Genomic DNA, 26,456 nt, shown 5'->3' with positions numbered 1-26,456 from the left:
CTATTTTACTGCTATTTACTTTCTGACTCCTTCAGATTGCTTCTTTAAGAGTCAGCATTTTAACAATATTGGTAGTATTTGCATCAAGCCATCTGCATTTTGAAAGATCACCCAAATTAACAGCACAAACTACTAACAATAATTAAAATTATAGTCTTAATTGTAACATAATTTCAATACAACCACCACGTATAACCATTAGTTAGAACTCTACAGAACAGCGATACAGTTATTAATTAAAGCTATCATTTTAAAGCATTATACTTCCTAAACCATTAGGAACGTAGTAGCAACAGATCATAGTCCATTACCAAATAAAAGTACTTTCTGGTTGCTGTGGTGAACAAGTAATGTATTAAACAGATCTAATACCTAACAAATGTGAACTATGCCTCTAGTTTTATTCCACACTAAAAGCTCAGGCTAGAACTCTCTGTATTTTAAAAGCATACATTCCTTTATTTTCTCCAAGGGGGAATTCACATTTCCTTTATATACCACCTCCCCGTGGCTCAGAGTTAGTGAGTTATTTCCCCTTGCTTATTACATGACCATTTTATGCTTCTCCCTTGCAGTAAATCCACGCCAGTAGCAGATTTCAGCTCTGCCCGTGGGGCAGCAGAGGAGCATGCTCCATAGAGACTAAAAACATAGAGAGATCAACTGTGCAGCTCCCAACAGAAGTCAAATCTGCCTCTATGCCTATTTGGCTTTGAAGAAAGAATATATGCATTGGTGCGTGCATATTTGCTCCCCTTGGGCCTCTCCTGCTGCCGGGACAAGCCCTACTTTTCATTCCCTAATGGTGCCCAGGTCCTTTCACCATGTAATTGGCTGGTTATAGTTTTTGATGTTTCTGGGCTTACAGCACCTTCTGTCCTTCCCATGTGAATTGCAGAAGAGGGAGAATCACTATCCCTAACTTGTGGAGGCTGCAAGAACTGGGCCTAAAACTCTTATGCTATTACACAAAAATTAAACTTATACTTTGTTTTAAAATCATATTTTCTTCCCTTGACTTACACTTCTGAGAATTTAATTATCTATATTTTCCTTTCTTCTCACAAACTTCTCTCTCTTCTTTTGATCTAGTTTGGACTTATCAGTGTGTCTGGTCACTGCAGATGCTGGGGAATATGGCTGTGGTCATACCCTAATTTTGATTAAGTAATGCAGAGCTCTGGGGCTTTGTCACTAATATATGGATAATAATAACATCATCAACAACAACAACAATAATAATATAGTTCAGATTTCATTGTCATAGACTTGCTTTGTTCACGCCCAGAACGAAAAAGCCCTGTAATTGCTTTTATCACAACTGTGATTAGCTCTCAAACTCTTGCAGTAACACTCCTGAGCTGAGATTTTAATTCTCTGAATCCATTTGTAGGTCTGCAATGGTTCTTGTCACTTAGTCTATTGCTGATGACAAGTAAGGTATAAATACACATCTCAGGAGGTCAAAGAGTATTAAAATAACTGATAAGTACTTCTAAATGGAAGTGATGGGAAAGATGTTGTTGAGAAAAAAACATTTTTCTCAAGCCCAGGTGACATTAATTTTATGTTCTAGGAACTTATCATTTTTTCCTTTGAAGTAAAAACCTGAGTTTACAAAGTAAGCATACATTGTTTGCTTCAGTTATGCTCTGGCTATACAAAGGTCTTTGTGTTTAAAACATGTGTCACGTCATGCCATTTTGAATTAGTCTTCAAAGGAGCAAAACCGGTACTTGCTAAAACCTTAAAATGCTGCTTTCTACGCCAGCCTACACAAGCCCTGAGCAGCAGAACTGGCACAACATCCTGCACTTTTCTGTCCCACTGCCTTAAATCTTCCAATGGCCCAGTTTACTGCCACTTTGCTCCACTAACACTTCCCAGCTACTGGCATATCTCAGCTTACATGGGTGGTGTTAAGGTCAGGAAGCCAAGGAGATACTAGTTTGGTTTTCCACCTGCTATCCGTTGAGCAGTCTTCGTGAAGCCTTTAGGAATTTATAGTTTTGAATTCTCCATCTCATTGTTGAATGTGATTGGAATTAGCAAAGTGTCAGTGAACAGGACAGATGTACCAAATTATTATGTTGGCCTTATTTTTTTTTTTTCTTGGAAACTAGAAGAAATTATAAGCTGAACAGAGGTTCAAATGATAGCCAAACAAAGGTTCACTGAACTTCATCAGTAACTATCAAACCTTTATTCTGGAATCAAATGTATTGCTTTTCAGCTGTTTTGTTGGGGTTTTTTTCCAAAAAGACAAGAAAACTTAAAAGTATTTTCCGGCTATATTAAGAGTACAGTAATATAATCTTTGATAATAATTAAGCATTTAAAATATTAAGTTTTGTTTCTTTTCAGGAATATCTGGCATGATTGCAGAGCAATATGCAGACGAGTAAGAACTACACCAAACTGGAAAAAGTGTGTAATGCAGCATGACAATAGGAACAGTATATGTTACGGAGAGGCTTAAAGTATTACGTTAACATTGTAACATCACATTTTGGCACAACTTTAAACAGATTTTGTACGAAAGCCAAGAACAGGAAAAAAAAATTCAGAATTCAAGAAGAGAGTAATTTTAATAATAATAAGGCCTTACTTCACATGAAAGACAGAATTGCTTTCAAATTTGGACTTTACTTTGAAATCCCTTTGTGCCCGTGTCAGAAGCAATGGGGTTTGATGTATTCTAGTACTGCCTTTGGCAGGGGAGGAGATGAGCTGGTCTCGGCCCAGGTGAGAGCGGGCGGTGAGTGCTGTGGCGGAGACATCTCTCCCTGCCCGGGGAGCAGCGCCGGACGGGACCCAGGAGCTCCGGCCGCGGGAGCCGCTCCGCTCCGCCCCGGCCCGTCCGCGGGCCCGCCCCGGCCCGGCCCTTCCCCAGCTCCGCCCCGGCCCGTCCGCGGGCCCGCCCCGGCCCGGCCCTTCCCCAGCTCCGCCCCGGCCCCGAGCAGGCTCGGCCCTCCGGGAAGGTGGCGGCCGCGGAGCCAATGGGCGGCCGTGACATGGCGGGAGCCGCGGGAGCTGCGGGAGGGGCGGGCCCGCCCAGGGCAGAGGTGGCTCATCCCGCTGCCCATCCCGCATCTCCCGGTCGCGGCCCCCGCAGCCATGGAGTCCTCGCAGGTTGCCATCATCGGCAGGTAAAGCCTCTCGTCCCCCGCGGGCGGGTGCAGCGCCCCGGGAAGGAGGTGCCAGCCCGGCCCGGCCCGGTGCCTGTGGGATGGATGCCCGCGGCGTGCGAAGGGGCTTGGGGGCCGTCTCCCGGCTCGGCCCGGCCTGCGGGGAGGGGGTTTGGGGACTCCGTGGCGGGTACGGCCCTGCCTCAGCTGTCCCCACTGCTGCAGCCGTCGGGTGTGTCAGCGAGGTGGTGGGTTTTGCCCAGCTGCGGGGGCTTGCTGCTGCTGGATGTCGGGAACGGAGGGGGATGCACCTGCTTGGCTCCTTAGAGTGCCTCTGCTTAAGCCCTTGATAGCTCAGTGCTACTTTAAAACAAACAGCAGACAAACATCTTTACCGAAGTCACCCTTTAGGTCTGAAAGACTGCCGCCCCTCTGCATTGCAATGTCTTGTGTGTGTGTAAGTGCGAGAGGAGTGGAGAAATCCAAGCACAGCTTTAATATCCTCTTTGTCAACTATGTCAAGAAGCTCCTAAATTAGTCTTAGACATTCCTGAAGTAATTTTTACTTGCCACAAAGGTCAGCAGTATTTCTGGCTTGTGTTTTCATTCTGGCATTGTTTCATCCTCTCATTGAGCTGAACCTAAAGTTGTTTACTTGAACAAGAGTGTGGAGGGGAGAGAAAATACGTGCCACACAGTAACAGTCCCCTCTGCACCACTGTACCTTGGTGCTACAAGTGTGTGCTGCAGCAAACTTTATTAGTGAGACTACTTGCAGCTTCAGAATGGGAATTTCGGTGCTGCTCGGTGACACTGACCAAGCTGGCTCCTACGGTTGGCACTCAAGGAAGTTTTATTCACCATAGGTGTGTGTGAAGGGTTGGGAGAGTTGGGCTCTTGTCTGCTGTGGCTCCTATGGCACTAAACCTAGTTTTGGTAGGACCTGCAGAAGTTGTGTGAGCAGATAGATACTTTATCTATACTGGGCCCAAAAGGACAGTGCTTAAAGTGTCAAAAAGCACTGTCTTGGGATCACATCTGCTAACATCAGGTGGTAATGATGCTGTTGTATACAATGGAGTAACAGTGCAGATCTGATACCTATCACTGACTTACTTTGTGTGCTCTGTGGTTCAAAAGAAAAAAACCCACAATCCTAAAAACCTGTATTAAAGTGAAAGAAATTTTTTTTTGTGTTTTAAGAAAATTTAATTTTAAAGTGCAATTTAGAGAGATAATGCCAGTTTATAAAGATACTGGTAACTCAGATATGCTTGTGTCAGGTTAAGGTTTAAGCATTATTCAAATGCTTTTATTTTTTAAATACTTGTTAGTTGGGAGGCTACAATAGCTAACAAACCTTGGCCATGCCTATTCTGCAAGTTTGTTCTGTTCCTTGCCTCAGAATTGGTGAAGTCTGGGCTTACTACAGAGAAGCTGTGTATTTTTACTTTTAAATGGTAGGTTTTGAGACCTTACTGTCTGCTTAACAGCACTAAATACAAAGCTTCACTTCTTTTTTTTGTCCCAGTTATTTCCACTGATTCCTGCTATTTCCTGAAACTTCCTGTTTTGATCCTTTAAAAAAACATATAGTTAAACCAAAGGCGGAACATGTTCCGGTTTTTTCTTCCTTCTTTTCTCATCTGCCCTATTACTTTATCTCTGACTTTTGCTCTCCTTTTAATCTTTTATTGATGCCCTAATGGCCTTGAATTTTTCAATTGCCAGAGATCACTAAAGTTTAATGCTGCAAATACAGTGATCTTGGAAGTGATAGGAAATGCATGTGATTATCAAAATCCCAGCTGTAACAGTCATGGATATGGATGTCTCTGTTACAGATTTTTTTTTTTTTTTTTCCTAATTTTTTTGTGATTTCAAGTTATGTAAGCTTGTGACACTGTGCCTTGGTGCTTCCATTTGAAAAGGCTGCTGCCTGCTACACATATAACAAAATTAAAACCTGCATAGCTTTAAAAGATGTAATAAGATTGTCAGTTACTACAGATTTCTTCTATGTATTGCTCAGTAATACGATTTCACCAAACGATGTAGGCAGGCTGTTCCTGTGTGTATCCAGCATGATAAAGTGCTTCATCTAAAAATAAAAGTAGTGCTAGAGGTGGCTAGATGGAAAAATAATATCAAACCCATGCTCAGTTGAGAGTTTTTTCCCTGTTCATGTGCTTGTGGTACTTTCTGAATTGCTGAGGACGCTGTGACTTCAGTAGCTGGGCCTTGGGTTTTCTGATCATCTCTGAAGCAGGATCCTGCACCCTTGGACCAGTGGACTGCTGCCTGTCTTCAGACTATGAACTGAACAAATAATTTTTTTTTTTTTTTAATCTCTTTAGTATGAATCCATTAACCAACTCCAGGTTAAGATTGTGGCTGACAAAACTGTTGGTGATTGAGTGCAGTGTCCCAAAGTAGTGGTTCCTCCTATCCTATCCTATCCTGCTCCTATCGTATCCTATCCTATCCTATCCTATCCTGCTCTCCTTTTTCTGTTTTGTTTTGGGTTTTTTCTTCCCCATTTTTTTCCTTCCAGCTTTCAGAGAAGTTGCTATACACAGCCAGCAAAAGGTATTTCTGCTAGAGAGATTTGCTTCTCATCAATTTGTAAATGATCTTTTTTATCAAATATCGAAGAGTCCAAGCTCTGTTTTCATTTTTGCGATGCTTTCAAGACCTCCTTCCCCCTATTAAATGCTGGTTTATTAGTTGGCTGATATTTATTTCTTTTTCTTTTCAGTGGACTCATTGGTTGCAGCTGGGCCATGGTGTTTGCTGCTGGAGGCTTCAAAGTGAAACTTTATGATATTGCGCAACAGCAGCTAACAAGTGCACTGGAAAATATTCGGTAGGTCACCTGACTTGAAATAACTGGGGTTGGAATGAAACTGTGGGTTTTTTGTAATTATGAACGAATAGCCGTATCTTGTTATTTCAGGGAGCACAGATTTTAGGCTTTGAAGAAGGCTTTAAATTAGAAGTACAGGTCCTGTTAAGGTCAGAAGGACTGTGCTTCCAAGTGTCACTGACACTTCTGAAGAGAAATTTAATTTTTAAGTTATTCAAGAGCTTAAGTTTAAATTCAATTTTTTAAAATAATACTTACCACCAATAGGTTATTTATAGGCTAGCTTTAAAATATATGAACATAAGACTTTTTACGCAGAGAGGCAACAAAGACTCTTTCAAAGTGGAGGTGGGTTAAGGTGGATTGCTGAGAAGGCCTGCTACAATGATTAGTATTTTATAACTAGTTTTCAAACTTTAAAACTGATATTTTTGAGTCCTAGAACAGGTTGCTAGTGTCATTTGATCAGCTATAGTTGAAGTGGAGAGCATCTTTAGGAGTGCCGGTTCGAGGGTGTGAACGTAAGATCACTCTCACTGGTTGAGGCCAGCAGGCCTCCAGCCCTCTTCTGTTGCCCCGCTGTGGCTAAAGCCTCGTGCTTTTCACACTACTAGAGTTACAAGTTCAAGTCCTGGCTGCTCTCCTCCCCCAGCCTTCAATGCCAACAAGTTAATTATCTATTCAGTCACTCTTAACTACATTTGTTCCGAGTATTTCTCTAACCTTCCCTTGAGCTGATACAAATCCTTCTGTGGCCTCCTTGCCAAAGGACTTTGTGTTCTGCAGGTTTACTGCTTGCTGCGTGAAGAGGCATTCCCTTGTGTTTGTTTAGAACCTGGCTCCTAAGTTGCTTTGATTGACCCCTGGTTCTTCTGTTAGAAGGAAGATGTCTAACTGGTCCTATGCACCCTCTTCTTACTGGGCCTGGAAATACAGCTTTTATCTGCCTGTGAGAGAGGGTGAAAGTGCATTTATAAAGTGGTTCTGTACACAACCTTATGTTGCTGTATCGGCATTTAATGCTGAACTTCAGATGACTTCACAATTAGCATCAACCTAAATGCATCAGCTCTTCCTTCATGATGCCTTGGAGTGACATATGTCAGCTTGTGTGTCAGCTGTGTGGGGTGTAAGGTTGTGGTTGTTTCAGGTTGCACCTGAAAAAAGGTTGTGGTGTGTTGCATCCTAATTGCTTTTTGTAACAAGGCTTAAAGCAAATAGGAATGACTTCAGGAACCCCTTGTAGGTCATGTCAGTTGTCAGAGTTCAGAAGTTAAACAGTATGTGATGTCTAGTGAGATTTGCTGAAAAGGCCTTGATAGCAAAAGAATGGGAAAATCTGTTTTTTGGGGTTTTTTTGTTTTTTTTAATTTTTTTCCCCTTTCCAGGTGGGTGTTAGACCAAACATCTGAATTGCATCACCTAGATGACACAAACTTTTGGTTTTTTTCAGAGTTGCTGTCATAGTGGTAGCCACGATGAGATTCTGGATTATTAGGTGGCAGTTTTGTAGTGTTCATTACTAAAGCCAGCACTTGCCTCACATTTTTTCTTTTTCTGATAGCAAGATGAGGATTTTAGCCTTCCAAGGTTTTCAGCTTGAAAACATGAAGCATAGAATGTCATTTGTAATAGGATAGAGTGCCATTTGATTGGGTCTGTACTGTCCTATGCCTGCATGTGTTCTCCTATAGGAGTGCACAGAATCACCGAATGGGTAATGTTGGAAGGGAACACTGGAGGTCATCTAGTCCAACCTCCCTGCTCAAGCAGGGTTTCCTAGAGCTCATTATATCCAGACAGCTTTTGAATAGCTCCAGGAAAGAGACCTTACAACCTTTCTGGGCAAGCTGTTCCAGTGTTTAGTTAACTTCACAGTAAAGAAGTTCTTCCTCGTGTTCAGGTGGAACTTTCTGTGTTCCAGTTTCTGCCTGTTGCCTCTTGTCCTATTGCTTGGGACCACTGAGAAGAGCCTGGATCCATTTCTTGACACTTTCAGATACTTACAGACATTATTGAGGTCCCCTGTGTTGTCTCTTTTGAGGCTGAACAGGCCCAATTCCATCCGCCTTTCCTTGTAAGAGAGATGCTCCAGTACCTTAATCATCTTCGTAGCCCTCTGCTGGACCCCCTCCAGGAGCTCTGTGTCTTTCTTGTACTGAGGAGCCCAGCACTGGACACAGCATTCCAGATGTGCCTCACCCACCGGGGCAGAGTAGAGGAGCAGGATCTCCTCCCTCGACCTGCTGGCAATGCTCTTCCTAATGCATCCCACTGGCCTTCTTGGCCACAAGGACACACTGCTGGCTCATGGACAGCTTGTTGTCCGCCAGGACCCCCAGGTCTTTCTCCACAGAGCTGCTTTCCAGCAGGTCAGCCCCCAGCCTGTGCTGGTGCCTGGGGTTATTCCTCCCCAGGTGCAGGACACTGCAGTGGCCCTTGTTGAATTTCAGAGAGTTCCTCTCTGCCCCTCTCTCCAACCTGTCAAGGTCATTCTGAAGGGCTGCACAGGCCTCTGGGGTACCAGCCACTCCTCCCAGCTTTGTGTCATTGGTGAACTTGCTGAGGAGGCATCTGCCCCTTCATCCAAGTCATTGATAAGTTCAAGGCAAGTTCAGTTGAGTTCAAGGCAGGTTTTGCCTTTTACATAAGATGTTCTTAACTTATAATTAACTTGTGTATTTTGGCTGTTGTAGCACTCTAGTTAAAAAGCCTAGTTCCAGGAAAACATCGTTTTTGTGACAAGAACATGAGCTACGCAGTTTCTTCAACCACTGTTGATAAATTTTGAAATAATAAGAATTAGAAAAACAGGTAGTATCCTATTCCTGAAAGTAGTCCTGAAACATGGGATGCAGAAATGTTTTAGTGCATGCTGCTTTGCCAAAAATAAATTTGTAATTCTTGTAGTATGTAAACTTTTTCAAGTAGTTACTGTGCTATTGTTCTAAACATAATTATGCTGCTGATAAAGATTAATTAGTAGGCTTGCTGGCTTAGTCTTCCAGTCTGTCTTATATATTGCTGTGTTGTGTTGGTACTGTATATATATCAAGGGCAAAATGCAGCTTGGCTTAGGTCTTCCTTGATAGTTTTATGTATCTCCTTTGAGGGGAGAACTTCTAACTAGATGATTCTTTCCAGAACATAGTTTGATACTGAGTGCCTGATGCTGGCACATCAAGCTTGTGCTAAATCATACGTTTGATTCTACCTTTTGATTTTATGTCTGCCCACCCACCACCCCCAAAAGTGCAATTAACTAGCTCGGCAAAACTGTTTCATTTGCAGAACTAACTAGAGAAAGTATTGATAGGCTTTGGAATGGGGTAGATTCTGTCTTTACAAAGGTTCTGTCTGACTGTTCCGGAGTTGAAAACACCTCCAAAAGGAAATGTTGTCTTTTCACCTCATTCCTGCATGGTAGCGAGTCCCCTGGGCGGCTAGGGGGATTTCAGTAAGAGTGATTTGTGTAATTACTAAAGCTGTGTTTTGAGAACAGGTATGGTGCTCACATTTGCCTGGTACGCAGAGTAACAGGTTGTCCAAGGAGTCAGTGTTATTTCCTTTCCTGAAAGCTTTCAAGCTTGGCAAAAACCTACTTGGTCTGTTCTGTCTCAGGCTAAATATGTGGGACTGGTGTTGCTTTGGTTTGTTGCTTTCCCCATGCCGACTACCCTCTCATTTATCAGACAGCATTAGTGGTAGTGCTATGACTGGTGAATGGTTCTCGTCTTTGGGCAACAGTGGCTGGCTGAACCTGTGAAGAACAGGATTGGTGTTTTCTTCCTTCCCTTTTTGTTAGTGTGGGCAATATGGTTGTGATTAAGTGGTCTTAATTCTAGTAAGTATTTTCTTGTTGCAACAGTGTGTGCTGAATACGACAACTGCCCAGTAGTAGCTGTGGATAAAGGTGAGGCAAGTGGGATGTGAACAAGGTGAGTTTTTAGCATTGCCTTCAGGGTCCTTCTGTAAAGACTCTTAGAGTAGAATTTGTAACCACAAGCATTCCAGGCATTTTATGTGATTGGGAGTGTTCCCATAGATTGGATGCCTTATCCTGAAGCAAATACTAGCCCAATTCCCGGAATAGCATTGACATGGGCAGACATGTACAACAGTAAAACTCTGGAGGTAGATGAAGCTCAAAAAGGAAGTAGTATTTCCTTAAGGATGTGAATTCTTCATTCTTCAAAGACCTTACAGGTATTGAGTGAAGCTCTCTGAGCTGCACAAACAATACAGCTGCAGAGTGAAGCCCTGTGTGCTATGAACATGGCTGCAATGACCCCCTCAGTCTGGGGTCATCGGAGGGATGATCCCCTAAAAATTTAGGCTGCCTTCATTAAAAAATCATCCAGTAGAGGTCAGTGGTGCACTGCTGTGTGTACAAACCTTTGTGCCTTAATATGTGATAAGTATCAGGGAACATTGGTTTCCCATAGTTCTGTAGCAACGTAATACCCCAGGGGAACATAAGGATGGTTTAGTGTGTGAAAGACTTAAAATTTATTTGTGGAACAAAACAATCAGAATGTCAATAAGTAGATTGGCAAAGGGTGTGAAAGATGAAAATTTTCCAGGAGGGAATGCCAAAATTGAAGTAATGCACATAATTCCTACTCCATGCTTCAACTGATTTAAATACATGGCTAACATGAAGATTGGTTATGATAACAGGAACATTTTTTGTTAGGAGTAAAAAAAATCAATCCAGCCTCAAGTTCCAAAGATGAAGATGATAGTTTTGAAGGTTAACTAAGAAATGGTATTCTCAGTGCACAGTGTATTCTTAATGGTTTATGACAGAAAAGCAGAAATGCAGAATGGTTATCACTGACAGAGGAGGAAAGATATGAAACAGGAGATGGGTGCTGCAAGCTTCTGTGAGAGCTTGGGGAAGAAAAATAGAAGCTAGATCTCTTAGTCTGACTCTAGCTCTTTTGAATCCCTCAGTCACCAATCATGTACTGTCATTTTGGGGAACCTGGGAGGATGAGACAAATGTAGTATTGCAATGAGAGTGAACAAAGAATGAAGGAAGTAATTCTGATATGATCTCTTCAAATGTAACTTTTTTTGTGTGTGTTTTTAGTTTGGTTTGGGGTTTTTTTAAGCAATATATGTAGCATGCGAGCAGGAGTATGCTGTATTTGGGCAAGAGCACCTGGGAAATGAACTTCTAATGAATGGATTGTTAAGACCTTTTGAATTACTTATCTTGCCTCACAGGGTGTGAGGGAGCCAGAAGTTTGGATATGCTATCTTAGGGCACCTGTTTCTTTACAGATGAAACACTGGCACCTTTAGTGCTAGAAACCTTAAGTGTTGAATGAAGTTTCTGCCCAGCATGCTGTGGTATATATTCCCTCTGAGCTTGGGAAAGGGAGCTGAAGATTTCTGTTTCCTATTGATTGCCATAGATTGCTTAAGAAGTAGAAATCTGTGCTTTTCACCCATCCATTTGCTGTGTCATTAATTAAGTTGATAGGAAGAATAAAGGATTTTTTTTTCCTGCTGCTACTCATTAGCTCAATTTCCTCATGTCTTCATGAGGATGAACAGCTTTTGCTGACTAATAACCAAAGGCTCAGAGGAGTTCTGGCTTGATGAAACTGATGAAAACTGAACAGATTTAACCATGATAAGGACTACATCAAAGAGCTTCAGGTTGATTGTGATCAGACAGTTTAATCCCACCTAATTTCTGTGGCCATTGTTCCTCCAAGTCGCTTATAATGGTTTTGAAAAATGGCTTGCTTATTCTGGATGTTCGAGGGCTTCAACCTATAGAGACCTTTTCTGAGAAAATGGCATGTCCAGTCCCAGCCGTGGTGTGTACTTGAGCATTCATTTCAAGTTTAGTAACTACTTGAATTTTTTGACACTTGGTCTGCAGGCATTAAAAAAGCCCCAAAATGTAGTGGCATGGGGTTTTTAGGAAGGGGTCTTGGCTATATCACATGTGTTTATTTATCTCTATACTGGTAAAAATCTGTTTCTACAGCGAGGCTGTGTAACAAAAGAGCTGTTCGTAAAATTAGATGAAGTATATTAAAGGCACCTTGCTTCCCATTAAATATGAGCAGGAAAAAACTCTTGCTGATTGTGCACCAGTTAAAACAAGTTTGAAGTGGTGACAGTCTTGCATCTAGGAGTAGATCTTAGATGTCTGCTTGAAGAGAAGAAAAACCTCTGATAAGATGGGGGAGGAAGGAGAAATGACTGAAATTAACCTTTGTGTTTTTGAATATAGATGTGTGCAGTGGCATGGCAAGTATTATAGTACATGGTTTGTAAATAGGGTTTTTCAAATAATTGATAGTGGCTTAACAGTGATAAAGTGTTTAAATGTGTCTATGTTGTTTCTGTCAGCAAACAAATGAAAGAGGCGGAGAAGTCGGGATTCCTGAAAGGAGCTTTGAGTGCGGAGCAGCAGTTGGCTCTCATTAGCGTTTGTACAGACCTGAAGGCAGCAGTAGAGGGTGCTACTTTCATTCAGGTAAGCAAAGATTTGCCAGCTCCAACTCCTAGCAAACAGTTCAGAAAGATGATCAAAAGCTGAGCCATGCAATAGGTGGGCACTGGAGAGTTCAACATCCTGACCTCATAAAGATACAGTCGTGCTTGTTAAAGTTCTTTCTAGCCTGGTATCCTGATGTGGGAGATCATGCCTCTGTGCAGAATTTCCTACACTAGATTCCTTGCAAGTTTATTCTGAGTTATGGGGGGAGAGGCTGGCAGCTACGCTGAGAGGGAATTGCTGACCTCTATGTATAATAACAACTGTACCTGTTAGAAAGATGAATGTGAGGTGAAGGTGGGCAGGAGATTCTTTGGGGACAGATTATCTCTTAGGGAGCACCACACATTCTAGAGCTGGGTCTAAAATGTGTTTTTTCCTTTCCAGGTACCCAGTGAAGGCAGGGAGTATGACATATGGGTTGACTATTCTGACTGTGAGGGAGTGCTGTAGCGAAACACAGCTATCCTGGAGTATTAGAGTATTAAAACCAGGGTTGATACATAGGTTTGGAATCTGTGCTGCTAAGTAAAATTTGAATGGGGAACAAGCTAAACTACTAGACCTGATAGTTTGTGGGTGCTTAATTATTAATATGCTCACTGGATTGGATGTAGTGCAGAGAATAGGCTAATCTGGGACCATTTCTGGGATAAAGTATGGATGAATTTTCATTAGGATTGGCATCTTCTACCCTACGTGGCTCCCCAGTATTATTCCAGTGTTGTACCATTAGCTGTCTCTACATGTATTTGTGTTGCACTCAAGAGTTTACAACTTACACTGCATCAGGCTGTAAATTCCCACAGTCTGATTAGCTGCAGCGCAACCCTAATAACAAATCAAACTGAAAGAGGACAGACTTTCAGACCTTTTATTCCTCCCAATTTGGTGAAGTGAGGAGGAGAGAATGGGAGGCAGGGCAAAGCCTCACACAGAAGTCGAGGTGTGAATGTACTCTAGATTTTTACAGTGGTACACTCTTTTGTATTCACTTCCTTTTCTTCATGGCATGAAACTATACATTGTCACCCCCAGTATCTTACTCTTTCATCGCTAATGAGCTCAGAACTTGTTAGTTCATAGTATTGTGTTCATGCATGTATTGCCTGCTTCTGCTGAGTTTAATTTGCAAATTTATTGTCTAGTCACTCAGTCTTGTAAAGTCCTTCTGCAAATGTTTGTGGTTATAATAATGATGGCCAACTTAAATTTCATGAGCTAACTTTCAGGTCATTTATGAATGGATGTAACAAAGGGCACAGCTATCTGTGAAACAGCACTGGCCAGCCTATTCCAGTAAGAACTGACCATTTTTCCTACCTTCTTCTTCTGAAAGCTGCTGCCTTGTTTCCAGTATTCTCATAGTTCTGCTTGTTTCCTTTGCTCTTTCAAGCATTTCTTACTACCTGGTATGTCTATATAGTGTCTTTACTTTCTCCGTATGCTGCTGGTAAGGATCTGATCATTCTTAGTGCCAGCTTTGTATCTCTTTAGCATTCTGACTTCTATCTTACCATCTTCTTTTGAACATAGCTGTGATGGAATTCTTGGGTCTTGTTGCTCTGGCAGGCATTTCAAGTTTTGGTATGCTATTGGTCCTGTTAGAGAGGGTCTTTGGCAAAATCTTAAGATTTTTGAGCAAGGTCTTGCATGCCATGTCAGATTAAATTGAGGGCTGCATCCTTCCCCACCACTATCAGTTCATCTATGAAATGGGCATTGGGCAAATGTTGCAAAATCAAAGTAATTTTATGTTGGAAGGAACCTGTGGAAGTCATCTGGCCCAACCCATTGCAGAACCAACTTGCATCAACTTGCGCAGAATTCTTGCAGCTGAGTTTTGGATAAACACTTCTGGTCTCTTTGGGTAACTTGTTACAATGTTTGATTACTGTAATTGTGCAATTTTTCCCTAATATCTAATTGAAGTCTCTTCTTGCAACTTCAGTCTCTTGCCTTCTGTTCTATCAGCCTGCACCTCAGAGAATCAGTGTGTTCCTTTCAGGTAGCTGAAGGCAGCAGTGTTGTGTTGATAGTCTCCAAACAACAACAATGTACCTGGGATAACTCCAGCTTTCTGCTGCTATTTTATGTTCCCTTAGCCCTTCTGATGTCTCTAAACATGTAGTTGTTTAGTATATAAATAAAAATAAATGAAATGGCTGCAGTATGCCCATGGATAACAAGTCAAATGTGTGAAACATGGTTGGCACTATTTGTATCAACTCTCCAAACTATACCATTAAAGTTTGGTTTGATTCAAACTGTTAACAAATGCATAGTGGAAGTGGGCAGGCAACTTATTTGAAATAGACTTTAATTTTCTCTTGAAAGAAGGGTGGTGGAATAGAATGGAACAATCTTAATTCTAGGCTCACAGCCTTATTTCAGCAGTGAGCAGACTACATTATGGCTGAACCATATTAAATTTAAGAAACGCTGCTTTAGGACAGCTTTGAACCTGGAAGGACAAAATGTACTAATTGTAACTTGTTAGTACAAGTGTTCTGACTTTTAGTTACTTAAAAAATAAAATACTAGTTGCATTTATGTTAGTTGAATATAGAGAATTCAATTTTCATGCTTAATTATATAACCTACTGATTATCTTATTTGAAAATTTTCATGAGAATTGCATTTCTTTACCCTGGATTTCAGTTGGTTAAATCTTAACTTCTTTTCAAATTCGGCCTTTATAGAATAAGTCCACTTAAAGCTTTAAAAAACTTCTTGATGTTTGCCGTCCGTGAGTAAATTCTTCAGACGGTTGCCTTCTATGTAATTTTCATAGGATGTAACTTAAAACAGGTGGGATAAAGTAGTAAAAAGTGGAACTTCCTAAGTTATATCAGTGAAGATATAAAAGGGAAAAAGATGCAAGAAATAATTAGGAGGACTGAGAAGAAAATTCATAAAAGTAATGTAATGAACCTTTTAAAAGATTATATATTTTCTCTCCTGAGCATTTTCATGAAGTAACTTGTCTTGAGTAGTGTGCTTTGCATCAACTTCAGAAGGAAAGCAGTCCATGTTTTGCTCTCAACCTGAGTATTCATGCAGGTTCACTTCTCAGAACTTTCCTGTGCTACTTGGAATCGTAACCTGTAGCATGTAGGTGAATGTACACTGCAAGTTTTTATATCACTAGAAGCTTTAATTCTGAAATAACTTTTCCATTAGCTGAAAACTCCATGGAGATAAATTAATGGATATGTTTGTACTATTATGTCCCTGTCATGGGCTATCATGGATGAGTTAAATGTTTCTTACTGTTGTGCTCTTAGCTTTCCTGCATAAATAGATGATGGCTTTTGTCTTCTATCCTTGTGTGACTATTAGGTATTGAACATCTTAGTACTCCTTTGAATATTAAAACCAGGTTTGAGTGGAAATGTGTCTAGTTCATAAATAATATATTGAATAGTGATGCCTTAAGAGACCTCCTAGAAACAGAGACTTGACAGGAGTAAGGGAATAAAGGTAGTAGGTATTTATTTGAAAGGCCTCCAAAGGTACCCCCTGGGGAGCCAGAGGCTACTGCCAAAATGGACCCCAAGATGGATAACCGGTCACAAGTTCTTCACTCTTTTATAGGTTTGGTTCATTTGCATAGCAGGGTTAATTCTCCTGTTAAAGCTTCAGTTTTCCCCTCAGCTTACTCACCCTTAGCGGCTCTTTGGTTTATATTTTTGGGCCTAGGACAGCCTAAGTGTCCTTGAAGAGCAGGCCCAGAGAGGCTTTGTTATGTCTACCTAGCACAAGAGCAGAAATTAACAGGCTACAAGAAACTTTCAGAGTTACACACTAAACAGTACAGAATTTGAAAAATATAAAAGTTAAAACCTAAGGCATCAACAGAAGTCAGTGCAGCACCTGTATGATCTCTTACCACAACACTAGTAAAATAAAGCCAGAGCTTTTTAAATTAAACGATTTACTAACTGAACAATAGAGTTTACTAGCTGTCAGAGGAAGATAAGATGGCTAACTATTGCTAAGATCTTACTCTTGACACCTGGGCTGCTGTGTATTCTGGTGAGTTGTGAGGACTGGCTGGGCTGGTTGAAGATGGGCAGAAAAGGTGACTGAGAGGTGATCTCTGAACCCATCTGTTGTGCTGTGGCATTGAACAGAGCAGACTGGGCAAAGGGATGAAGTTAAAGCTTTTAACTTTCACCTTGTGTTCTTGAAGTATTTATCCTTTTTACTTTTAAAAGAACGCTGCCTAAAAGCCTTAGAACGGTATCTTCATTCCTGCCCACCCCTTTAAAAAGAGAGGGTGTTCTGCCCCCTCTCCTCCTTCCCCCCTTACACCTGCAGACAGACTGTGAAGCTTGTGATAACGACACTGATAGGTCTTCAACCCGGTATCTTTTAGATCTTGCTGGCTCCTTTATCTTTTCCAGTTAGACATATTTTTTAAAAACAGTGTTAACAGCTTTCAAAAAGTCTGGTTGTGCCTCAGGGTGCAAAACCAGCATTGACTCCGGAGCTTTGACAACAGGTGTCTTGTGTCTCTGGTCATAAAAATTAGTCTTTGACTGTCTGTTACCGGTTTCTACTTATAGCTTTTGTTTGTCTTTCCTGACGGCTTTCAAGAACCCTTTTGCTTCTGGGGATGAGGGAATGTCTGCAGGCAGTGGGTGAAGATGTCTTCAGCTGCCCTGTGCTCACAGGCTAGAAGACCATACTGGTTTGGAGGCTCTGTTAGTCACATACCTCTGTAAACACAAAACTGCTGGCAGGCAGAGTGTACAAGCATTGCAGTAACATGGCTTCTTCTGAATTGAGCCCTGGACAGACAAACATGGGTCTATTTGCTCTCAGCTGGGCAAATATAACCTTAGGCCTGGTTTTACCCTACTGAGCTTAAACACTGGCCTGAGGCACCAGGAATTTTCTTTTGGCTTTTGAGGGAACAGGTTTTAAGCATGTGACCTGACTTGCTGTCTTTGTAGTTGTTTTGAGAAAATTCCTTCTAATTTTAAAGATTGAAATGGTCGGATCTTAAAGACTTGCTGTAAAATGTTTCATGAAGTCGTGTCTGAGTTGAACTGGAAGATGATGTTTAGGTAAACAGCTTGCCGGTGTCACTGCAGTGGAGCTGCTGCTGAATGGACTTACATCCTTCCAAATTTTCTGACATTCATTTCCCATCTATTCTGTGCTTATAACAGCTGGTGTCATCTGCCATTACAGTCTTGAATAAGGTTTTGGTCCCTGTTTCAGGAGGTTGTCATTGCCAAGACTGTCATCCTGCCCAACAACAAATCTTGCTCTTCAGGTTCTCTTCCATTGCTCCCTGGTCCCTTTTCTGGGGCGGTATTGTGTCTCCATTGCCTTTCCTATATCACTCCCTGTTTTTCAGGGTGGATGGGGTCAGGGTAGAAGAAAACAGAGAAAATCTAGTTCTTTGGGAGAAGATATGGGGAGGAGGATGTCACTCAACCTGTTTGAGATCTTACTGCCCTTTCCTGAGGGAACAAAAGGGATCTTCATCTGTAGCAGCCTGATCGACTTGTCTGTCTGTCTTTTGAAAGTTTTGTAGGATATGTGAACATCATGGAAAAAGGTGGATCTTTTCATGCCATGATACTAACAGGAGATGAAGCAAAACTTGTCTTCATTTGCTGTATTTGTTTTAAACAAAAAACCAGCCAAAAAGCCCTTCACAGAACCCCCCAAACCCTCCCAAATCTGCAAGTTTGATTTTAGAAAATGTAGTTCTGAAAACTAGTACCTCCGCAAATCCTGCTTTTTTCTACTAAAGGTTGAACAGACACTTGTAATTCAGTCACTTACCCTGAACAGTATAAAATGACAGTAACTTGATATTTTTATTGCTCAGATTCTTTAACAGAGTATGTTTATGAAACGTAGGAAAGTACAAAATGTTTCCATCCAAGTGCTGGATTTCACCTCAGTGTTGTTTACTTGCACAGTATCATGTGGTCAGCAGTCTTTCATGTCACTCAAGAGGTACTGATTTATGAAGCATCAGATTTCACACTTGTATGAGCTCATTTGTTTAAGACAAATAAGAAGTTATCACTCTAGATCTAAAGTGATTTATTGTCCTAAATTATTATTTTTTAAAATTAGATTACCTGAAAATGCTGGTGCTTTAACTGATGCTTTTACAATGAGCTTCCTCATCTACTGATGAGACCAAAGGCAGGCAGGATCAGTCATACCTAGACAGCTGTCTGTCAAAAATGTGTTAACCTGTTCTTAAAATTCTGTTGTGGTGTGATTCTTCTCCTCCCACGTTTAGCATTTTGCTCCAGTCCACACATAACCCACAGAAAGTCTGTAACTGAAGCCCTGGGATGTGAAGCTCACATGCCTGTATTTTATTCATCTTTTTTATAAATGTGTCACATGGTGATAATGTGGCCCTGCCATTACTAATGGCCAGTCTGCTTTTCAATTAAGGGAGCTGCTGTCCTTATGCTTTCTTACCCTTGGCTTCCAGGATAGCTGTAGTTAGCAAGATAGTTCAGGTTCAAAATAAAAGTCTTGCTTGCCAAGGTTGTGTGGCTTTTTTTGGGCTAACTAGAGTTGGTTTACACCTAAGGAGGCTTTTGTTGCTGAAGATATTTTTGTTAATGATTTGGTTTTTGTTCATGGGCTTGAAACCATCTTGGAGGAAGTTGTGTACCTGCTTAGTGGAATGAGTATCTGCTGTGGGAAAGGAGCAGACAGCCTGATGAGCTCCTGTTCCCCTCTGTGTATCCCACTGGGTTGGTTTTCTGCATCACATCCAAGTGTTTCAGGGGTTTTGTGGTGGTTTGTTTTGGTTTGTTTTTTTCCTTCTTCTTCCTCATTTTGACTGATCAAAATCCTGACACTGCACTGAAAGGTCTGCAACAGCCTGGGGCCTCCTTCAATAACAGCTCTGTGTGTGTCTCATCCCAAAGCCATGCAAATCTGTGTGTGCCTCCTACTCAGCTGCTGGCCCTGCTTTTATCCTCAAGGATAAAAAAGGAAAGCAACACTTTACGAAAAGAGACTGAAGTAAATATGTGTTCCCTTCACCATCTTTGAAGTTTGAAATAATGAATTTTTGTTTGTCACCTTGTCTTAATTAATGTCTTGTTATACTGTTAGATCCACATACTATCCATTCCTAAAGAGCCTCAAAATATGCATCTAAAACTATTTTTGAGGGGAGCATGATGGAAAAGTCGAAAATACTTGATTTCAAGTATTTGCATTTAAAATATGTAATGATTCTGAATTTTGTGAAATTACCAGCCCTATTCAATGTATGAAAAAAAAAAAATTTGAGGTAAGTTCTAATGGTTAACAATAATATCAGAAGCAAAATTGATACAGTGATACAATAATTTGTTCTGATCTTATAAATACAGTTTTATGTCTCTGCTTGTTTCACTAGGTGAACTCCCAGTCTCTGCTGTCAAAATGTCACATTTTTTAATTGCAGGTGGTGTAGTTTCCCAGGTTCACGTGTGTGACTCTTGTTTACTGACTATAGTGCACTTTAGTGTCTGACATGGAATACAATAGAAAAATGCTCAAGTTTCCTTAATAGAAGGTGCACCTTCACTGTTCCAGAATGGAAATACAGACCTAAACTGTGCAGGAACAGAACAAGCTACTATGTCAACATAAAAACCTAAAGAGAAATAATAATAATTAGGACTGAAATACTAATGATAGTAGTGAGCATTTTAAATGCTCTTTTTCTTAAAATATAATTTGATGTGGATTCAATAAAATGGTGACTGAAACACAGCGGTCTGTATGCAAGATGGAGCAAATGGATGGAATCTTGCTTTGGTAACTTCAGTAACCTCAACTTTGCCAGTGATATTGGGGGAAACAGAACTGGTTCTCAAATTGTAGAGTTTAATTTGCAGAGACCTTATTTTAGCATATATACTTCTTCCAAAGAGGCTTTTACAAGAATCCTTTATTATATTATTTAGATGTAGTAAAATTCTACGGAATAGTTGTATTTGACTGTACAGTTGCTATCTATAGATAGTGATTTGAAATCTCCATTTCATTAAATTTGCAGGTCTCCTTTTCAGGGATTTTTAATGTCTGTCTTAAACAGCATTCAGGTTATATGTATAAAAATCCACAGGCCAAAGCTTTTTGTAGGTTTATGTTTATCAGGCTTTGTTTTAGAAATAAAACATTCTCAAGTGGCTTGTTAGATTGAAAATAAAACAATTATTCCTCTCTTCTCTGTGAAGTTCTTTTCCTAGTGGATTATAACTATAGAAGATAATGGAAGTGTTTGTAGAAATGTATTAGGCACCAAGCTTTCAGAAAAGCTCCTTTTCTGAGATGCAGAACTCTGTCTCTTAATGCTGTGAAGTTCTTTTTATTCCCACAAAAAGCTGGACATAATGTGGTTCCTGTTGCAGGAGTACTGACAGTCTGGGTCCAGCTTGTAGGATAGTTCTGTGCTTTGAAAGCTGCTGCTACGGCCTCATTCTGTGAGAGGAGAGAATTGCTGTCACTTGACTCTGGAAGCTGTTCTACAGGAGGCCTTAAAAATTTCAGCTAAATCACAGCACTGACAAGCTGAGGCTCCTTAAAATGCTCTAAGTTTTATATGTGTGTAAACAGAGCAGGGGCTTGTGGCATGTTTGGACATCCTCACTTATCTGCAGAAGATGAGGAGCATTCTTGTTGCAGTCAAAGTAGTTATGGCTCCTAAACAGTTTACCTGCTCCTTAAAACCTTGTTGAATTTACTGGGAAAAGGGAAGTCTCGGAACTCTAGAAAATAATTTTCTACCTCAGTTATGGTTGGGCAAGGGCACAGGGTGCCCTTGCTGTAGCAGCTGCAGCATGGCAGTGAAATGGAACTCTTGGGGTTAGGTGGTACAAGATGAGGGTAGGAGGGGAATAGCTGTGGGAGGGGAATACAGTATTTCTTGCTCTCCCCTGGTGTGATTGAGGAGCCAGTTGAGAGCTTATGGGTCAAGATTATCAGGACCACCAGTATGGGAGACTTTGTGATAGACATCTGCTACAGACCACTTGACCAGGAAGAAAAGGCCTTCTTCAGAAGCCTCACATTCACAGGCCCATGTCTTCATGGTGGGGCTTCAGCAAGATCAGTATCTACTGGAGGGACAGTACAGGAGAGCACAAAGAATTCAGAAGGATTCTGGAATGCATTAATGGTAACTTCAACACAGGTGGTTGAGGAGTAGAAGAGGGGACATGTTGTGCTGGACCTCACAAACAGTGAAGAGCTGGTTGGAGATGTGAAGGTCAGGGGGAAGTCTTGACTATAGTGGCCATGAGATGGTGAAGTTGAGGATCCTGGGAGGAGAAGCAAGACAAAAACTGGGGTTACAGCTCTAGACTTCACGAGAGACAACTTTGGCTTGTTGGGCCAGAATCTACTTGGAAGAATCCCATGGTATGGGATACACTCCTGGAATGAAGAGGGGTCTAGGAGAGCTCAAGACAGATTTATCTTTGCTTGCAGGAATGTATATTATCATAAATCTTCATATTAAGATTGCCAGGGAAGAAGCACTTGCTTATGTTTTGAATTTGCAGCAGACAGCATCTAGTCAGGAGGTAGGAATTCATTATTGTGCAACTGTAGCTTTCAGACTTCTTTATTCAGCAATTCCTTATGCTGGTGACTACCATCAGACTCCATACTCGTTATTGGGAAAGCTTGATGCCGCTCTGTGTGACAGCGTCTCCAGATGATGTTACGGAAAGTGGCTTGCTTGTTGCTGACTGGTTGCTAATCTTTGACCTTCTGCATGCTAGTTTAAGTATCTGGCTTTCATCTTATACTGCCATCTTATGCTGCTTGTGTAGGATGTTTACTTATTTTAGAACCGTACCACTGTGTTGCAGGACTTTGCTTCAGGCCATATTCTGTTCCTTTTGCCTCCCAGTACTAATAAGTTGCTCAGCAGCAATTCTCATTGATAGTATAAGGAAAAGGTATTTTGCAAGGTAGTGTTTTGGGGAGTGTTTTCCTAGAAGGTACAGAGGATTTGCTACCTTGGCATGTTTGAGAATGGATGGGAAGAATCTGGGTAGATGCCAGCATTTAAATATAGGAGAATGAAGTTGTGCATTTAGATGAGCATGGATGCATGTGGGAGCACAGATGGTGGATAGCATGGTGAGAAAGGCCTATGCAAAAACACAGAGACACTGGATTTAAACAGATAAAACTCACTGACTCTCCATGTGAGACTTGATTTAAACAGATAAAACTCACTGGCTTTCCTGGCATTTCAGGGGTTGTGTCATGTGAGTGCAGCTTCTTGATTAGGGGCAACTAGACCTCAATCACCATGTGGTGTATCAGTTAGCTAGGGAGGGAGTCTAGCATATATTTATCTTGTGGAGCTCTTTAAGAGTTCATAAAGTGGTTCAAGTAGCTGCTGTATGTTCTCTGAACATATATTTGGATAGTGTAATTCCTATTACCTTTAAGCCTTTAATTCAATACAACACTTCCAGGAGATGGGTTTTAAAAATTAACAGCTGTCGTGTTTTGATCAGGCTGTTAAGAGATGTCTAATAAAGTTTAAATTGGAAGTCAGATTTATAGCAACCTTGTTTAGGTGACCAGGCCTTGAAATAAAGGTGTACTGTTCACTGCAAATGAGAAGTATGATCTTCCCTAAGAAAAGGGCACAGAAATATACAGTGTCACTTAAAATGCGTAGTGGTGCATGCTAACCTTTTTGCACTGATTCTTTGAGAGAAGCTGTGGTAGCTTTAAACCTGTATCTTATCTGCTCTCTGTTTGATCTTCTCTTTCTCAGGGTAAACAGAATAGCTTCAGACCTCTCCAGGCTCCATAACTGACAGCAAGTGAGGTTCCTGTTTAATGGATTGTTTAGATCTTAATTTTCCCCCTGTTCTTCAGGGAATTGGTGTCTCTGAGAATATAATTGCATGCTTGAGAACAGAAACTTTATTGCAGTGGTCCAACAACCTGAATACAATTGTGACACTATACAAGAAACTCCAAGCAAATGGCCCATTCAGAAACCTTATGTAACTGTGGCAGGTTTGAGTTTCCAGCAGATTTGAGTTTGCCTTTTTGATTATCATCTGATGTGAGAGCAGGCTTAGAGTTTCAAGTTCACAAACCTATTCAGAGCAGCTCTTTTATTAGCTTGAACAGTATCTGCAGAGTTCTCGTCATCTTTGGCTTCACTAAAAGGAACTATTTAAACCTAACCAACAAGCAGGGATTCTGGAACTATGAGCAGAGTATCATTTTGTTTTGATAAGGCCGTCTAATACTTGGGGCTCTATCTGGAGTTCTTAAATGACCCTGTTTGTCTCTTCTGCATCATGGAACCTTTAGTACTGTTCCATGCAACTTATTTTTTAAGTCTTCAAATTACTTTTAACCCATTTATTGGTTTAAAAACTCTGGCCCTGGGCATTCCTGCCACAGAGTCTGTCTGAAGCTGCAGATATTAAATGTAAATTTTGGATTATGTTAAATGGGTAGCCTTTTTTCCTAACCCTGCCATGTATAGTTCAGCATAACAGGAGGGACAGAACAAAGTACTGACAAGTGAGAGAAAGTTAGAGTTAGAAAAGTGCAGATATTTTCAGTGTGTTTTAAGGGAAAAGCTGAGGTTTTGCAGCGTTGGGATCCTGTTTGGATTTTTTTTAACTCTTCCAAAAACCCTAGAAAACAAGCTGGCCTTGTTCCTCCATTTTCTTCTTGAAGACCAAAGACTTTTCTGTTGCTTGTGGGATCCACTGTAGTTATTATCCCATGTCTTTCTCCTCCCAGACTGGTGGATCTTTGCATGCTCTCCTTCAGGCAGAAGGATATAACTTTGGAAATCTAATGACTGTAGATTGTGGCTCTTGGCTCATACATAGGAAATTCCACACCGTAATGTAGAGCTGAACATACTCAGTAGCTTTGAGAAAAGTTTTGATAGCGTCCATTCTACTTCAGAAATCTTTCTCAGTGACCCTCACACTTAAAATGCTTAAGTATCTTCATTAATTGCAACTCTAGGAATTGCTTAAGTACAGGTTGCAGAGCTGTACCTTGGAATCTCCTGCCATAGTTCTGGAGATTGTAAGTTTGTCTTCTTTTGAGATACACCTGTTCATTTCCATCTTGTCTGAGAGAGAATATTGACTTCTATAATGTGAGATTCTCTTAAAAAAAAAAAAAAAAGTGGAGACCAGGTCTTAATCCTCTGTATTGTGTTATTTCCCTGTGTGAGTTAAAGTCTGTATTTTAGATAAAGCAGAATCTTTTCTTTTGTGTTAAATCTCCTGTGGGGTGTGGTGGTTCATCTTCTGCTGTACATAAACTCCTGGGCTTTCCATTTCTTAAACTGTGGGAAGATATTTTTGTGTCGATGGTATATTGCTCACTGGTATATCTAGGTTGATTAAAATAGGTGGTTTGTGCTGAATTCCTAGGTGTCAGCATGGGATCAATGAAGTCTGAAATGTACGGATAGATGCTATTGAACTACATGACTTCTAATACTGTTTTTTGTTTTTATTCCAGGAATGTACTCCAGAGAACCTGGAACTGAAAAAGAAGATTTTTGGTCAGTTGGATCTTATTGTGGATGACAGTGTTATCTTGAGCAGCTCGACCTCTTGTCTCTTGCCCAGCAAATTGTTCACTGGCCTTAAACACGTTAAGCAGTGCATCGTATCGCATCCTGTAAGTATGATGGCATGTTTCTTTTTTGTGTAAACTGCATCCCAAACTCCTTCCTGCAGACTGAAAGGCACAGAAGGGTATTTGGGGCTCTTGTGTGCCATTGTTGGTGTGCATGGGGCCAACTTTTCAAAAAAGCTGTTGTTTGGTTATTCTGTGAGAAGCAACACTAATCTACTAAATTGAGAGGATGTAGCATGTTGCATATTGTTGGCTCAAGATATGTTCTGTGTGTGCTCATATTGTTGTGTGTTTCTGAAACTACTGGCTTTCAGAATGTAGGAATTCTGTGTTTTGGGTACAACTCATAACATTGCTACTTCCTTCTTGTGTCATTGTTAGTCTTTTCTAGTATCCTTTTTCAGCTTCTGCTGGGTAACAGTAAGAATCCAAACACTGAGCTGCATGTGCTTGTCAGGCAATATTGATAAAAGATGGGAAATTTAGACTCCAGTTTCTTCACACTTGTGATGCAGAAGCAGTATACCTGAAAAAGGAATTAAGGAATGATGAAATGGAACAAATTGGACTTGGAGCTGAACTTGCATTCTTCATGACCAACTGGAACAGGGCAGTGATGCAAAAATGGAATGACTAGAGGTTGCAGCAGTACCTCAAAGTGGTCAAAGGCACTTGTGAGTTTCTGTAGAGATCTGTTTGGAACTGCCAGACATCAGTTTGTCACATCTCTCCTCAGCATGGAAGAGCATTTCGTCTTGATCACTGGGGTTCTTACCGCTTCTGTTTTCCACTACTCAATAAGCTAATGAATTTGTTAACCCAGTGTTAGTCTGGTGTCAGCTGATCAGTTAAGAGGACTGTTGTCATGAAGAAAGGTACTGCTCTGGTCTCTGCAATTTGGTAACTGTATGATGTCTCTCCAGGGCACTCCTCAGAGTGTAAAGTAAATGTCAATTCCCTGGGCATGCTCAAGAATACAAAAATACAGCATTACTTTGTCTCTACAGCTACCTGTAGCCTAACACTGTAGTGTCAAAGCATTTGGTCAGTCCCTTTCTGACACTTCACCACCACCACCACTGTGCCTTGGGGTGACTGGGTGGCAAGGGGAACAAAAGGCTTGGTTTTGTTTGTTTCTATATAATTAGTTTTCAATCCCTTTTGATTAGAAAAAAAAAATCAAATGTCAAAGTATGTATCTGTGCCTAGATCTAGCCTTTCTCCAGTCTAAAATTCAGTAGTTCCTTGTCTCTTATTTCCAGAGTTGTAGTTTTCTCTAGTGCAAGAGAAGAGA

General features: G+C 41.0%; 1 protein-coding gene across 1 annotated transcript in view; it reads left to right on the top strand.

Moving 5' to 3' along the window:
• Positions 1-3,015: 3,015 nt before the first annotated feature.
• Positions 3,016-26,456, top strand: part of CRYL1 (crystallin lambda 1) — a 58,637-nt gene continuing 35,196 nt past the window's right edge. The window contains exons 1-4 of the mRNA XM_032099379.1: positions 3,016-3,149; positions 5,887-5,994; positions 12,370-12,496; positions 25,043-25,204. Coding sequence (XP_031955270.1) covers positions 3,118-3,149; positions 5,887-5,994; positions 12,370-12,496; positions 25,043-25,204 — 429 coding nt within the window. The 5' untranslated portion in view covers positions 3,016-3,117. The remainder of the gene's footprint in view (positions 3,150-5,886; positions 5,995-12,369; positions 12,497-25,042; positions 25,205-26,456) is intronic.

Source organism: Corvus moneduloides, chromosome 2, assembly GCF_009650955.1.
Source record: "Corvus moneduloides isolate bCorMon1 chromosome 2, bCorMon1.pri, whole genome shotgun sequence".
In the NCBI taxonomy this organism is placed as follows: Eukaryota; Metazoa; Chordata; class Aves; order Passeriformes; family Corvidae; genus Corvus; species Corvus moneduloides.
This window is presented reverse-complemented; position numbering and strand designations above follow the sequence as displayed.